General features: G+C 41.1%; 1 protein-coding gene across 4 annotated transcripts in view; it reads right to left on the bottom strand.

Moving 5' to 3' along the window:
* Pde1a (phosphodiesterase 1A) overlaps positions 1–13,472 on the bottom strand; it is a 245,217-nt gene that overhangs the window by 65,379 nt on the left and 166,366 nt on the right. For all 4 annotated transcript variants that reach the window (XM_041639716.1, XM_041639717.1, XM_041639720.1 and 1 more), the window contains one exon: positions 342–524. In XM_041639716.1, coding sequence (XP_041495650.1) covers positions 342–524 — 183 coding nt within the window. The remainder of the gene's footprint in view (positions 1–341; positions 525–13,472) is intronic.

Below are 13,472 nucleotides of genomic sequence, written 5' to 3' on the forward strand. Positions count from 1 at the left end.
TTCATTTTATGGGTTATTGTAACTTGTTCATATGAAATTGAATGAAAAGCTGTGAACATATTAGGATTGTTTGTAAACGGTTATCTACAAAAATGTCTTTCCAGTGGGGTATGATATCATTCTCCCTGTCAGCCTACTAGAAAAAAGAAAAGACATCAAGACAAGGTGCTTTTGTTGTGGCCGTATCGGTCACAAGTGCAAACTGTCCGCTCCAGTTAGGCTTGAGACGGTAAGTGTCCTCCGGAGACGGTGTAGGATGAGCCCTCAGGATTTCTATGTACCAAACACGCTTGCTGCCCCTTTGGATTCTCTTTCCTTGGGACGCGAACCACGCCGCTTACCTTTCCACAAAAATGCCAGCCTGGACAGCGTGGACGATGCTTCGAAACTTGGGTTTTTCCTCGGGTTTCTTCTTCGTCATCCCCATTTTCCGCGTAAAGGTAGAAGCCAACCAGTCCCGGACTTCCGATGGGACTGAGTCGGTCTGAATGTCACTGAGCTCATCTTCGGGGTCAAGAAGTCTTCTACAAACACACGTAGAGGTAAACACTGGGAAAGGGAGCAAAGACTAACAAGGAAACATGTATCACAATGTTTTCGCTCTTTCTCTTTTAATGGTACAGCATTCTCTGTTTCTTAACGTGAACTGTTTAAAAGAGAGGAGTTAACATTTGGGAAGCTGCCGAGTTTTCAAGTTGATCCCTTGCTGGAGGCAGGAAATGGTACATGATCGCATCCGTGGCTCTTCAAATACTGAAGGACAGTATTAGCAGGGGGTTGTCAGTCTCATTAATATGTCATTCTAATGGTGATTAAAAGAAAGAAAGACAGGTAGGAAAATTCATAAGTGTGTGTTACTGAGAAAGCAAGCAGAATGGGAAGAAACGGGGGTTGGGACTGTGACAACTCACACTTAATTTTTCTGTGTAGTTCAGTCAGCAGTGCTATTTGAATTTTTCGATGGTTCCAAAAGTCATGAATCATGCTGTCTCACTGAATAAGGTCTTCTAAATTAATGAAATAACTTAATTCTAAAATAGCTGAGTGATGGTGGCACATGCCTTTAATCCCAGCACTCGGGAGGCAGAGGGAGATAGATCTCTGAGTTCAAAGCCAGCCTGGTCTACAAGAGCTAGTTCCAGGACAGGCGGGGCTGTTAAGCAGAGAAATCTTGTCTCAGGAAAGAGAAAAAAAAAAAAAGAATTCTAAAATAATCTTTCTAACAATATATTTACAGATTAAAAACTCTAAGGGAAGAAACAAGGTCAGTGAGACGGCTCAGCCGGTAAAGGACTTGCCATGAAGAACTGTAGACCCAAGTGCAATCCCCAGAACCCACGCGGAAAGAGAAAACAGACTCCTGAAGATTGTCACGAGACTGACCTTCATGTGTATACTGTAGAATCCATGCACGAGCGCACACACACATACACACATCATATACACTCATCTGAGCAATAATAAATCAAATTTTAAAATAAAGAAAAATAGTTGCAGTTCTCTCTTAGTTCTCTGTGGGAATTAAGGAGGCTCTCTTTCCCCTAGGATGCCCAGATCCTCATATGCTCATGTCCCATCCATAAAAAAAATCAGCCACTTTGCATACGACCTATGTGCTCTCTCATGATTACTTTGAATAAGTTCTCCATTTCATATAACACCAATGCAATGTACATACCCCCCCTACACACACACAAACACACGCATGTGTTATTTAGGGAAGAATAAAAAAAAAGATTGCACACTTTCAGTCAAGATGCAATTTCTTTTTCTGAGTACTTTCCAGTCTGAGTTGTTTAACCCACAGCTATGGTGTACAAGGCTGCCAAGAGCTATGTTGAAAGCTCATTCCAGGAGTCTAGCCCCTAAGCGAGTGGATCACTGTCAGTAAAGACCCAATTTTAACATAAGGGTGAAAATTTCACAGGTTTGGAACTTGTGATCAGGAACCAAGTGTCGCAGTACTCCAGACACTAAGGCTCCTGATGGCAAGGCTGAGGCCAACCTGGACCAGCTTGAAACGAAATCTTGTCTCTACAAAGTCAAAACAACATAGAGGACTGCAGGCCCAGAACATCAACAGAGTGTTAAGGAGACAGTGCAAATTGAGTTCTGGGAAGTGGTGTGGACCGGTTGATAAGAAGCTGTAGCTGCCACAGAGGAGGGAGCTGAGGAAGCTTCCTGACTGAAAGCCTGCCAGGGTCAGTAACTGAGAGCTTACTAACAACTTGAACTGGAAATAATAAATGAAAGTTTTCCCACTAGATAGAAAGCGAGCTACACAGACCAGTGTGCTTCATCCACAGAACTCAAAGTAGCTTTGTTTTCTTGACAGGGCAGCAGATGGATAACCAGATATCCTTGGCATAGTTGATCTCTGACCTTACGCTCTGTAAATCAGCACGATCCTTTAAATGGTCCCCCTCTGTGTGTTGCTCCCTTCTGCACACATACACAATACTTATTTTTCATGATGTTCATAAATACAAATGCATTTATGAAACAGTAAAAATAAACACTAAAGTGCTGGTGTTACAAAACTTCATGTACATATAAGACAAAAGACATTCAGTCAAATATTCATGCTGATCAATACTCACTTAGTAATTTTTTTAACCTTATTTTGCTTCTTGGACTTGAAGGAGTTTGATTTAGTACTGGACCACTGACACTGTAATTCAAAGTAAATTATTTTTACAGCTCTTTTGCCCATTTCAAGGCAGATTCCTTAGCCCATCTTAGCATGGTATTTTGATACATGCCTTGAAATTTTCATTACTTAAAGACTATGCCATTTCTATTATCTCCTATGCAGTGATCAGCTAAGGTTACAGAGCAGGGCAGCTGGAACAGGAACCATTGTGCTGTAATCGCATGATGTCACCGTTGTTCACATTCTTTCCTCCCAGTTCTTACCAGAGGGCTGAAACAGAATGCCAGCCGATGGTAACCACTGCCAGTTTGTCCACCACACACTTGTATTGGGGACTTGAAGGCTGCATATTCTAAACTCACAAACTTCCCAAGACAGATGGCTAAACAAGACAAACTTAATAAGCGTGACTGGGGTCTGTTACTTGGAAGTCGCTGGCGATTTGTCGTTATGATGCATGCAAATCTTCATTGAGAAAGAGCTTGGGATTTCAGGGGAAAGAATGATCTTTATTTATTATAGAATAAAGGAATAAAGGAAGGGAGCATCAAAAGAGAAAAGCAGGCAATCCACCATTGTCTACCGAAAAGGCACATCTTGAAACAGCAACAGATACTTCTCCAGGGGTCCAGTTGGTAAGACAATAGGGATAGGATGCCTAGCTCTGTGTTTAAGTGATGAGTTAGATGTTTCTACGACTGTCTGCTTTTTTAACATGAAGATGGAGCAAAGTAAATTACCCTTCAAAACATGCATAGGCCTCATCAAATCAGTTGAAGGCCTTAAAGAAAAAGATGGAGTTATCTTAAGGGGAAAACTCTGAGTTGGGATAACACCTAGATTCAAGACTACAACATTCATTCCCTATAAATTTCAGCTTGCTAGGCTGCCTTGCTGATCATCAGTTAGCTCTTAAAATTCACTTCTCTGCCTCTCCACTGTATGAACAGCGTGGACTAACCACCTCTGTAAATTGGTCAGATACAGGTAAAGGCTTGTCCCTTTATTGATTTCTGAGAGCATATTGTTTCTTTATCTGCTTTTAATATATAAATAAAATCCTATCGAAATTAGGCATTTAAACACCATATTATTGAGACATATCAACACTATTGTTAGCCTATAAAATGATGAAAAATTGAAAACTTCTGGGAATGATGTTGCAAATTTTGAATCCCAGCACTCGGGAGGCAAAGGCAGGTGATTGTATGTGAGTTCAAGGCCAGCCTGCTCTACAGAGTGAGTTTCAGGTGAAGCAGGGCTGTATAGGAGATCTTATCTCAAAAGAACATTTTTTTTTTGAAAATGCAGCGTGGTCCTTTCTTGTATGAGATATAATTATGACAGGAAACACTGCTTTGGATATGGTCATCAGGAGTTGTGTCATTTAAGACCCAAAGAAAGAAAAAGAATTAAAGATTGGAAAAATCTAAGAAAAAGTCATTCTACAGAGATGGAAGAGCAAATGCAAATCCCCTGGGAGAGGCAGGATAAGAGAAATGTTTGAGAACAGAGAGAAGGCCAAAGGTGGCTAATGGGTACCAGAAGAAGCAGGTGGAATTTCCAGGAAGAGCTAACAAATACCTTCCTGTCTCTGCCCTATGTTCTTCAACCCTGCCAACACTACACCCCTTTTCTTCTTTATCCTACCAGTCCATTCCTTTCCATCTTTATCTTTGTAGTCATAGAATATTCAAGTCAGTAAACATTCAAGAATCCTGGGGTGGAGGGAAGCACCAAGATGAAGATTATAGCAGAGTAAAACAGGAGGGCCTTGTATGCTGGGGTCAGGGGCTGTATACACGGATACAACTAACGGCATCTGCTTCTCACTCCCAGCTTTCTTCATCCTGTGTCTTCTCTCTTCTTGCAGTCTCCCTGGTGTTCACTTCCTCTTAGCACCACTCAGGGTAATTTGATGTTTATCTGATCAATCATAGTATAATATGGACTAACATCATTGGACTTTTGTGGACAAAGAGTTATCATAAACACTTTTCAGATGTGGAAATATCTGAATATTTGCAGAAGGTTATGTCACCAAAACCACAATAACTTGTACTTTGTTTACCTTTCATTCTCTTCACTTCTTACATAAACTTGTACAAAGAGAGATTGTTAAAATGGGTTTCTAAAATTTTTATAATTTAGTTTGATCCAAATATCAATGGTTTGATTATCCTTTATCTTACAGTCAGAAGGCAATGTGAACATAAATATTTGCCCTGTGAGAGTTGTTAAGAAGTAAGTCTTCCTGTTTTAGAAGCAGGCAGTGTGAAAATATAACTATTTTCCTTAAGAATCTATAAAGTGCGCTATACAGGGAAGAAATGATAGAGCACATATATGTAACATGCTACCACTGTTGACCTCTAAAAAAATGTTTGCTCTTTGACATGATGGTTTTATCCCAATGAGAGTCAGCAAAGATTAAAGAGAGGTTCTCAGACAAGGGTATCAGAGAATGAGAAAAACTGACCTTGCATCCGATCAGTGATCAAGTGAGTCTTTGGAGCTATTTATAGGCCAAAATATCTCTCCAAATAAGATGACACATCTCCCAGAGGACTTATAATTTGGACTAGAAAGTTTGCGGGAAAGGGAAATAAAGAAGAAGGCAGCCTCGGAAGGAGAGGTCATGGGATTTTGACTCTTAAAATTGTGTGTCAGTGAAAACATTTCTGTCTGCAGTGGGCTCTTGGAAAACAGGCACACCCAGGGAGCCACAGCCCTTTCCAGGGAGTTGGTGGCCAGGGTTAAACTTAAATATTACAATTCAAAAGCTGGGTGAGATTGGGGGAGTGCCATTTATATGATAAAATGTTTAGTTCAAGAAGTAATTAACTCGTCCATTTTACCCCTAATGTCTGATGAGCCCAGAGCAGGAACACAGTTCTCTACATAAGACAGAATCACTATTTTGATGTTATTTCTCTGGTGAACAAACTATGTGCCCTGTGCTTCAATTTTACAATATCTAAAAGGCTTATTGTAAGTAAACATGTGAAGTGTCAACTCTTTGTATGATAAGACTGGGCCAGCCTGACTGTGGCTACTTTCGCCTCCCTCCCCACCCCGTCCTGCTCAGGCCCTCAGTTTCTAGGTCTCACCTTCTAGTCAGATGCTCAGCACCCCACCCCAGTGTAGTTTCTATCCACCTGCTGGCCCTCAAAAGCAGCTGATTCTTGGCTCCTCTTAGGGAGGAAGGGCAGGTTCCGATAATGAGTACATCAAACACAGTAGCCTTTCTTTAAGAGAAAGAATATCAGAGGAGAAACAATGGCCTGGAGATCCATGCATAGGGGATTTAGAAAAATGAGACCACAAAATACTTCAGAGTAACATGATGAACATGACAGCAGAGTCCAGTACCCTAGCACCTGTGAAAGGCAGAAGGAAACTGATCCCAAACATGCTTTAGTTTGAAGACATGCCACCTCTATGGAGGGATAGACATAGATTACCATTGACACCAGGAAGTAGAAGTCATTGTTCAGGGAGACAGAACTGAGGCTGATGCTGAATTCACCTCTTTCATGTGGTACCCTGTTTTGGGGGTCGGATAAGAGAAGCCCACCTGTCTATTGTAGACAACATCTTTTGTAGTCAGTGTTTCCCTCACAGAGGAACCCATTAATGTTGCTTATTTAATTAACACGACTGTGCTGAGTTGACTAACATCTTCTCTCAATTGCCTATCCACCAAAGAAACCCTGAACATGAAAACAGTCTTTCACTCAGATTTCAGAACCAGCTGATCACAACGATTCCAGTCAACTCTATTGCTTATGTTTTGAACCAGGGAAAAAAGGCAAAATTTAACTCATTCAACACTCAAAAAACTACCTTGGTGAAGATTTTCACCTTTGTCTACTTTGGTGACTAACGAAAGGGCACAGAACCCGAAGAGATTTGCTCAGTCAGTGGCTGTCACAAATTCTGAGATCCAGAGTGTCTGAGTTTGGCATCTGAGCCTTTAACTGTTAAGATCGTCTTTATTTTGAATGTATGATTTTCTTACAAAGTGCACAGACTAGAGAGTGCCTTCCCGTTAAGCAATAGTGCCAGCAGCCATTATTCTCCAGCTTTGATATTTATATACTTTGATATATAAATATATATATACTTGATATATATACTTTGATATTTAGAGATAAAAATAATCTAAAAAATTCTTGGTTGGAAGAGAAAACTGGCGGTAGGGAGAAAAGATGAATTTGAAGACATGAATGGGAGGTAGAATTGGTCAAAACTCATTTTATACACGTGTAAAAGTATCAAATATCTAAATGTCAAACTCATTTTATACATGTGTAAGAGTATCAAATATCTAAAAAGGAAAAAAAATATATAGGAGTTTAGCTTATTGGTAAAATACTGGTAGAAGAAAGCTTATATTTATTTACAAAGCATTCTCTTCCAGAGAACTATCAGATGGCAGAAATCTATGATACTTTGGGAGGTGATGTATTCATTGCTAGGAGGGAGTCAGGTGTATTTGAAATTCCATTTCTGTCATCACTAACCTAACTCCTCAGTTCTAAACACAATGAAATGAATCTTCCAGGCTACTACCAAAGCATGTTCATGTATGTATGCATGTATGTATTCCCTATACTGCTCCAGAAAGGACAAAAATCTCACACATTCTCAAGTTTTGTGGTGGTTTAAAGCAGATCTAGTCCCCATTTTCGATAAACTGTGAGAATATCACCATTGTGTATGAGAGAGCACAGGATTGATCATTTGGGTGGAGAAGGCAGTCATGCTGTTATTAGCTCAAGAGACAGATTCCCAAGAGGCAGATCTTGGCTATTAGAAGGTTGGCTAAGGATAGTGTGGGAGTCAGAGGTGGCCTTCCCGAAATTAAGGCTTAAGAAGGATTTGGCAGCTCCCTTGTATTCACCCAGGGAAGTGGATGTCCATACTTAGGGAGGTCCTGCCCTCTGGGACAGGCAGGAAGGCCCCCAGGCATGTCCCAGTAAGGCTCTCAGATGGAATCAAGTTTCGTGAAGATCGGGGATAAATATTTTATTTTCGGAGTGCGTTGGGGACAAAAGTGGGAGAGGATCAAATGAGCAGAATACCGCCCCAGGCCTCTCTGGGGACTCGGCTTCCCATTAGGAAATCTTAGCTCAAAACACATCTTTGAATACATTCCATTAGGCACAAAGCTTAATGCTCTGTTAATTGCCAAGTTTTTGTTTACTAAGCATCCTCTGCTTCATTACCTAGTACCTGTGTAGATGGAAAAAAGGCATCACCTGTGTGAATCTCAGTTCCCGCTCAGAACAACAGAGACAGGAAGTGCATTGTGCCTCGTGGTACCACTGAGGATGGAGGGGAGAAACGGAGGGAAAGTTGATTAGAACCACACCTGTCTCACAGTACGCTCTTGCCTGTGTGGATTAGCCTACGCAGATTTCCTTTTATTAACACATAGGAAAAGGACTGGCATCATGATGTCCCAAGCGTTTGAAACACGCATAATATGAAGACTTAGGAGAGCATATACATATATGTATGTGCGCACATATATGTTTATATACACATTATTACATATACATACACATCCCACATATTACATGTGTTTACATGCACACATATGCGTATACATATATTTATATACACATATATATTGCATGCATATACATACACATTCCAAAGGCTATGAAAAGGCAGTGGAGGAAGGTCTCAAAAATAATTTTTACATTTTTTAAAAATTTACCTAGTAGAATAGGAAAAACAGCAGATGCAGAAGCAGAACAGACGGTAACAGGTTGAGGCGAGGAGGGGAAATAGGAAGACAGAGTTACTGCTTAGTTGGCTTCCCCATTTCCTTCTCTCCAATTCTTCCCCTACCCCTTCACTTCCTTTCTTTCCTGCCTTCATGCATTAAACCCATCGAACCCACAGATAGCTGCCCATATGCGCATGGCAGAACTATCTACTGGAGCGTGGGTAGCCTCTCCGCAACCACATACCTGAAGAAAAGTGATTCTGCATGACTCAGCAGCCATCAATTGTTGACTGCCTTTCAGCTGTGAATAGGATTTCTTTATCCATGTGGGATGTCGGCTGGCTAGGCCTTGTGTATGCATTCAGCGACAACGTGAGTTGATGCAGGCATAGGTCCTACCATGGGCAACAATACTGTTTGCCTGTAAAAATCCACCACCTCGGGCTCCTACAATCTTTGTACCTTTTTTATGAAATGAGTCCTGAGTTTCGGAGTGAGGGGGTATGACTTAAATGTCCCAGTAAGATCTGAGCACTCCACAGTTCATGGTTCTCTGTTGAGCGCTTATGGTCTCTGTATCCATCACCATGTACTGCAAAAAGAAGGTCCTCTGAGGAGGACTGACTGCAAGATAAGAACTTAGGAAATGGTTTGAGACTGTGTCCATTCAGCAGAATAATAGTGACGGGTTGTCCCTGGAGTACATGACCTAGCCAGTCATGGGGTCCAAAAACAGTGGCATGGGTGAGCTCTGTCTCGTGGAGGGGGTCTTATATGCAACTAGAAAGTTATTCATTATTTCTATAATATTAATGCCAGTCCTGTGTGAGTCTTAATCGTGCCAGGCTAGTGGTCATTGTCGCTTACAGGATTCACGGTTTGCTAAATATAAGGATCTAACTTAGAAAGCAGATGTTATTGCTTAGAATCATGGTAAGGATATGGTGAGATCCTGGTGGGATGACAGATTAGGAGCATAAGTTAAGAATGGAGCTGACTTATGTGTCCAGAAGGATGCTATCAATGACAAATGACACCAAACTTGAGGTACAGTAGCTTAAATACAAAGAAAACACATCATTTTCACTAACATTAAAACCAAAGGTAGGTGAGGGATTGTTAAAATCAGCAGGTCAGGGCTGGGGTTATGACTGAGCTGTTGAGAACACTGACTGCTCTTCCAGAAGATCTGGCGTTGATTCCCAGCACCCACAGGGCAGTTCATAGCCATCTGTAGCACCAGCTCCAGGACTCTGATGCCTTCTTTTGGCAGCCATGGGCACCACACATACAAGTCATACACGGGTATACATGCTGACAAAACACTCATACACGAAACCCAATAAAAATAATAAAAAGAGGCAATCAACTTGAGAGTGGAAAAGGACATCAGCAGGGCCAGGGAAGGAAGAGGAGACAATACATTAAAAACAGCATTTGAAAGTGAGAAAGTTCTCAGTATCAGCGAAGACTCAGATTCCCTTCATCTTTTTAGAACCAATTCTTACGTTAAGGGCAGCTCTATTCTTGTGACTAGATAGCTTTTCTGTGAACGCCCTTGCCAGAGAAGCATCGCTACACAGGGCTTGTCAGACAAGGATGAGGGTCTGAGTTCCAATCCCACATAAAAGCCAGGCAGGATAGTGTGCCCCTGTAATCCCAGCCCTGGGAATAAAAAGACAGGAGGGTCTCTGGAGCTTTCCAGTCATATAATCTAGTCAAATAAGTGAGAGAATGATTGAGGAAGATAATCAACCTGGCCTCTAATTCACACCTCTCTCTCTCTCTCTCTCTCTCTCTCTCTCTCTCTCTCTCTCTCTTTAAAAAAAAAAAACACCAAAAAGAATCATACTCCTCATACTTTTGTCAGCCATCCTATCAATCTTTATATAATTCCCTTTGGGCAGAAGAATGTCACATATTGATATCTAAAGACAGCAGCTAGGAAACTGGAAACTGGGAACTGGGAACTGGCCATTGGCTTCAGTCAATGAGGATTCAGCCTCTCTTATCCCTGGGCTGATTGGTCCCTGAAAAAGGATATGGGATATAATTTAGGAACAAACTTTGGAGTATAGTCTATTTAAATATGAATAGAATTAAGCTGATTGCTTTATATTTTAAATTTATTAACTTCTCCTAAAAGCTAATAGGGTAGCTCACATGACTGAGAATTTCATGCCATAACATGTAGCGATATCTGCAAACTGCATGATCAGTTGTCTGAGATATAATTGTCAAATGATCATCGTGTGTGTCATTAGAAAAGTACGGGTTTAAAAAAATGTATTTTTCAAGTCTAAAAATTTATTTTAAATGTCATAATTGTGAAATCTTATTTAATATGTGGAGATTTTGTCAGTCGTTTCTAAGAACAACCAGTGGTTTTTTTGTTGTTGTTGTTTTGTGAGTTTTTTTTGTTTTTTTTTTCCCCTTCACATTAGCGGAACTGTTTCTAAGGATTTACAGAAAGTAACAAACCACCCAGATGGTGAGTAAATATAAAAATCAAACAAAATTGGTGTGACTTTTCCCTGCATGGTTTTCACACCCATGTGCGAAGTGAGTCCAGCCTACAAACACAGCATGGCCACCCGTCTTCTAGCTTATACTGCAAAACAGAGTTCATGAACACCTTGTCACTTGCTTTTGATGCTTTCCTGCTCTCCAGCATACACAGTTCACTTGAACATATTTTCTCAGGGTTCCCTACTAGCAAAACTAACCAAAGCAGAAGTTGCCTTTGAAGGCGTAAGTCACAAACAATGCCACACCAGTTTGGAATTATGATTAATAGGGTGGTATTTATTTAAAGGGGAAAAAACTTACAGATAACCGTCCCAGACAACAGCCCTCTATGCAAACAGGAAGGGAGTCTAGATTTTTGCTGTTTGTTGGTGGCGTGCTGTAGAGAGAATTCCTGATTCGGCAACAGCAGCATAAAAAACGCTGCGTCATTTTAAAGCGTGGCTTCCTGGGGCTATGCTGCCAGGATGAACTCTGGCTTTAAAGCATTTCAATGGATTTTATGGGACTGGATGTTTGTGTTCCTGCTTGGGATCAGGAGAGTGCTCTGAGACCCTGGGGATGGATGGCTCAGGGCTCCCCGCCTGCACCTGGGCAGCCTGCCCAATCAGGCTTAGGCAGGCAGAATAGCATGGCAGATTCCTGCCACCATACAGAGACTTGTTTTCAGACTGCACAGTGCTCTGCGTGTCAGATTTGGCTGTAACTTGGATGAAAAGAAGTTCTGTGCTGCATGCTCAGTCTCAGAATTAAAGTGCTGAGTGCCGCTCCTACCTGGCGGCCCCAGAGCTAGCACAAAATGGTACGTCCTCCATTTTGAAATTTTCCTGACTCAGCAGCAGGAAAAAACTGGCTGATTTAAAATGCTGGCTTTCTGGGCTGTGCCGCCATCACGATCTCTGTCTGGCTCCTGCAGGAGACAGAGCTTTTGAATGGAGCATTTGGAGTAAAGTGCTACGATTTGTTTGATGGCAACTAGACTGCTGTGTGCCTAAAAGGGGGACATTGGTGCCACAGCTCAGAGGCACAAGCAGCTCTGCCATGCTAGTGGTGCAATGTGCAAGGATCAGAGGCATGAGCGGCCCCGCCATGTTGGACTGGGCGGGGCCAGCAGGCAGTACCTGTTTTTGACTTAGGAATGTCACAGCTTAGATTCTTAAGCACCTAGTGATTTAAAGGCACAAATCAAAAGTGCTCCTGGATAGTAAAAAATTGCAGCTTTACAATAGGACAGATTCAGACCACTAAATGAGTCACACTGTTGGATGAATGTACGTAGGCTTGGGAGAGAGAAGAAAAACAATATAGAGAATAAAGTTAATGGTTTTTTTTTTAAAAAAAAGGTAATGTCTTTAAAGAGACAGTACAGATAGTTAAGAGATTAAAAAAATAAGCCATGTAAAAATGGAAAATTCACAGAGAGTCTGGATTATGTACACTGTGTTTTCTTTAAAATTTTTGACTGTGAAGGAGCTAAGTACAGAGAGACATTTCATTACATGGGCTGCCAAGCTAAACCAGAATGGATATAAGGGTATTACGATTTCAAAATTTGGGTCTAAGGATATGATGCTTTGGAGAGGGTCTTCTTTTGTTTTCACAGAGGACCAGACCCTGTGGATTGCATCTATCCCGATATGGTATGATAGACCATGACCTCCCAAAAAGTTCCTGTGAACACCCTCAAAAAATTACTTCACTCAACTGCCAACTGAGATAAACCTGGCACACAGGTTACACCCTAAATGATCTGATTAACAGATCCCCATTCAGCAGGAAGCAGTTTGGAGAGAAAAAACTGCACCCATGTTCCCAAAATATTGTTTATAAATGTTCTTTTACATTTAAAGAGGGAAATGATATAGGTATGATTAATCTGCATTGGTGTGGATTTTAAGGTCAATTTTGTTATATGTATATGTATTTCTGATATTGATTAAGGTATTGTGATTGTGTAGTTCATTTTAAAAGTATAATGTATAATTAGAAAATATAGGTTGTTAATGGATAATCATCAATAATAGTGAAGCTTGTAGTCATGTTAGATTTTCTAGATATATAGAGATGTATTTCAGTTAGATAGACATTCTTCATATCTTTCAAAGACTGCAGAATATGGCATTTAAAATATTTTAATAACTTAGGACTTTTCATGACAATGAGACATGTCTGCTCCTGGCAGCACCAATCTACTTCGAGAGGAAGATGGGCATCGAAGAGGCTCCTTATGGAGTTGGATAGCCATTTGGGCAAGAAACTGCTCTTGCCTGGACTGTTGCATAAAATGGACACAGAGAACCCTCAGAGAGAGGACTGCTGAACTTCCCTAAAGGTGAGACGGTCTTTCGGGGTTCATGACTCATGAAAGAGTCTGCGAGACATTCTGCAGGACACAGCAGATAGTGACTGAACTGTCTTTGAAATTTCCTGCTTCATGGAGATGTCTGCTGGATCCTATGGGCCTGAAGGATGCCCTAACGGTACAAAAGAACTTTGGGTGACTGTCCAGGCAGCGAGATGTCTCTGTCATATCATGAGTTTTCTTATTTCTTG

Source organism: Microtus oregoni, unplaced genomic scaffold (genome assembly GCF_018167655.1).
Source record: "Microtus oregoni isolate MIOR12 unplaced genomic scaffold, Mior012 000060F_ref0000265, whole genome shotgun sequence".
Lineage (NCBI taxonomy): Eukaryota > Metazoa > Chordata > Mammalia > Rodentia > Cricetidae > Microtus > Microtus oregoni.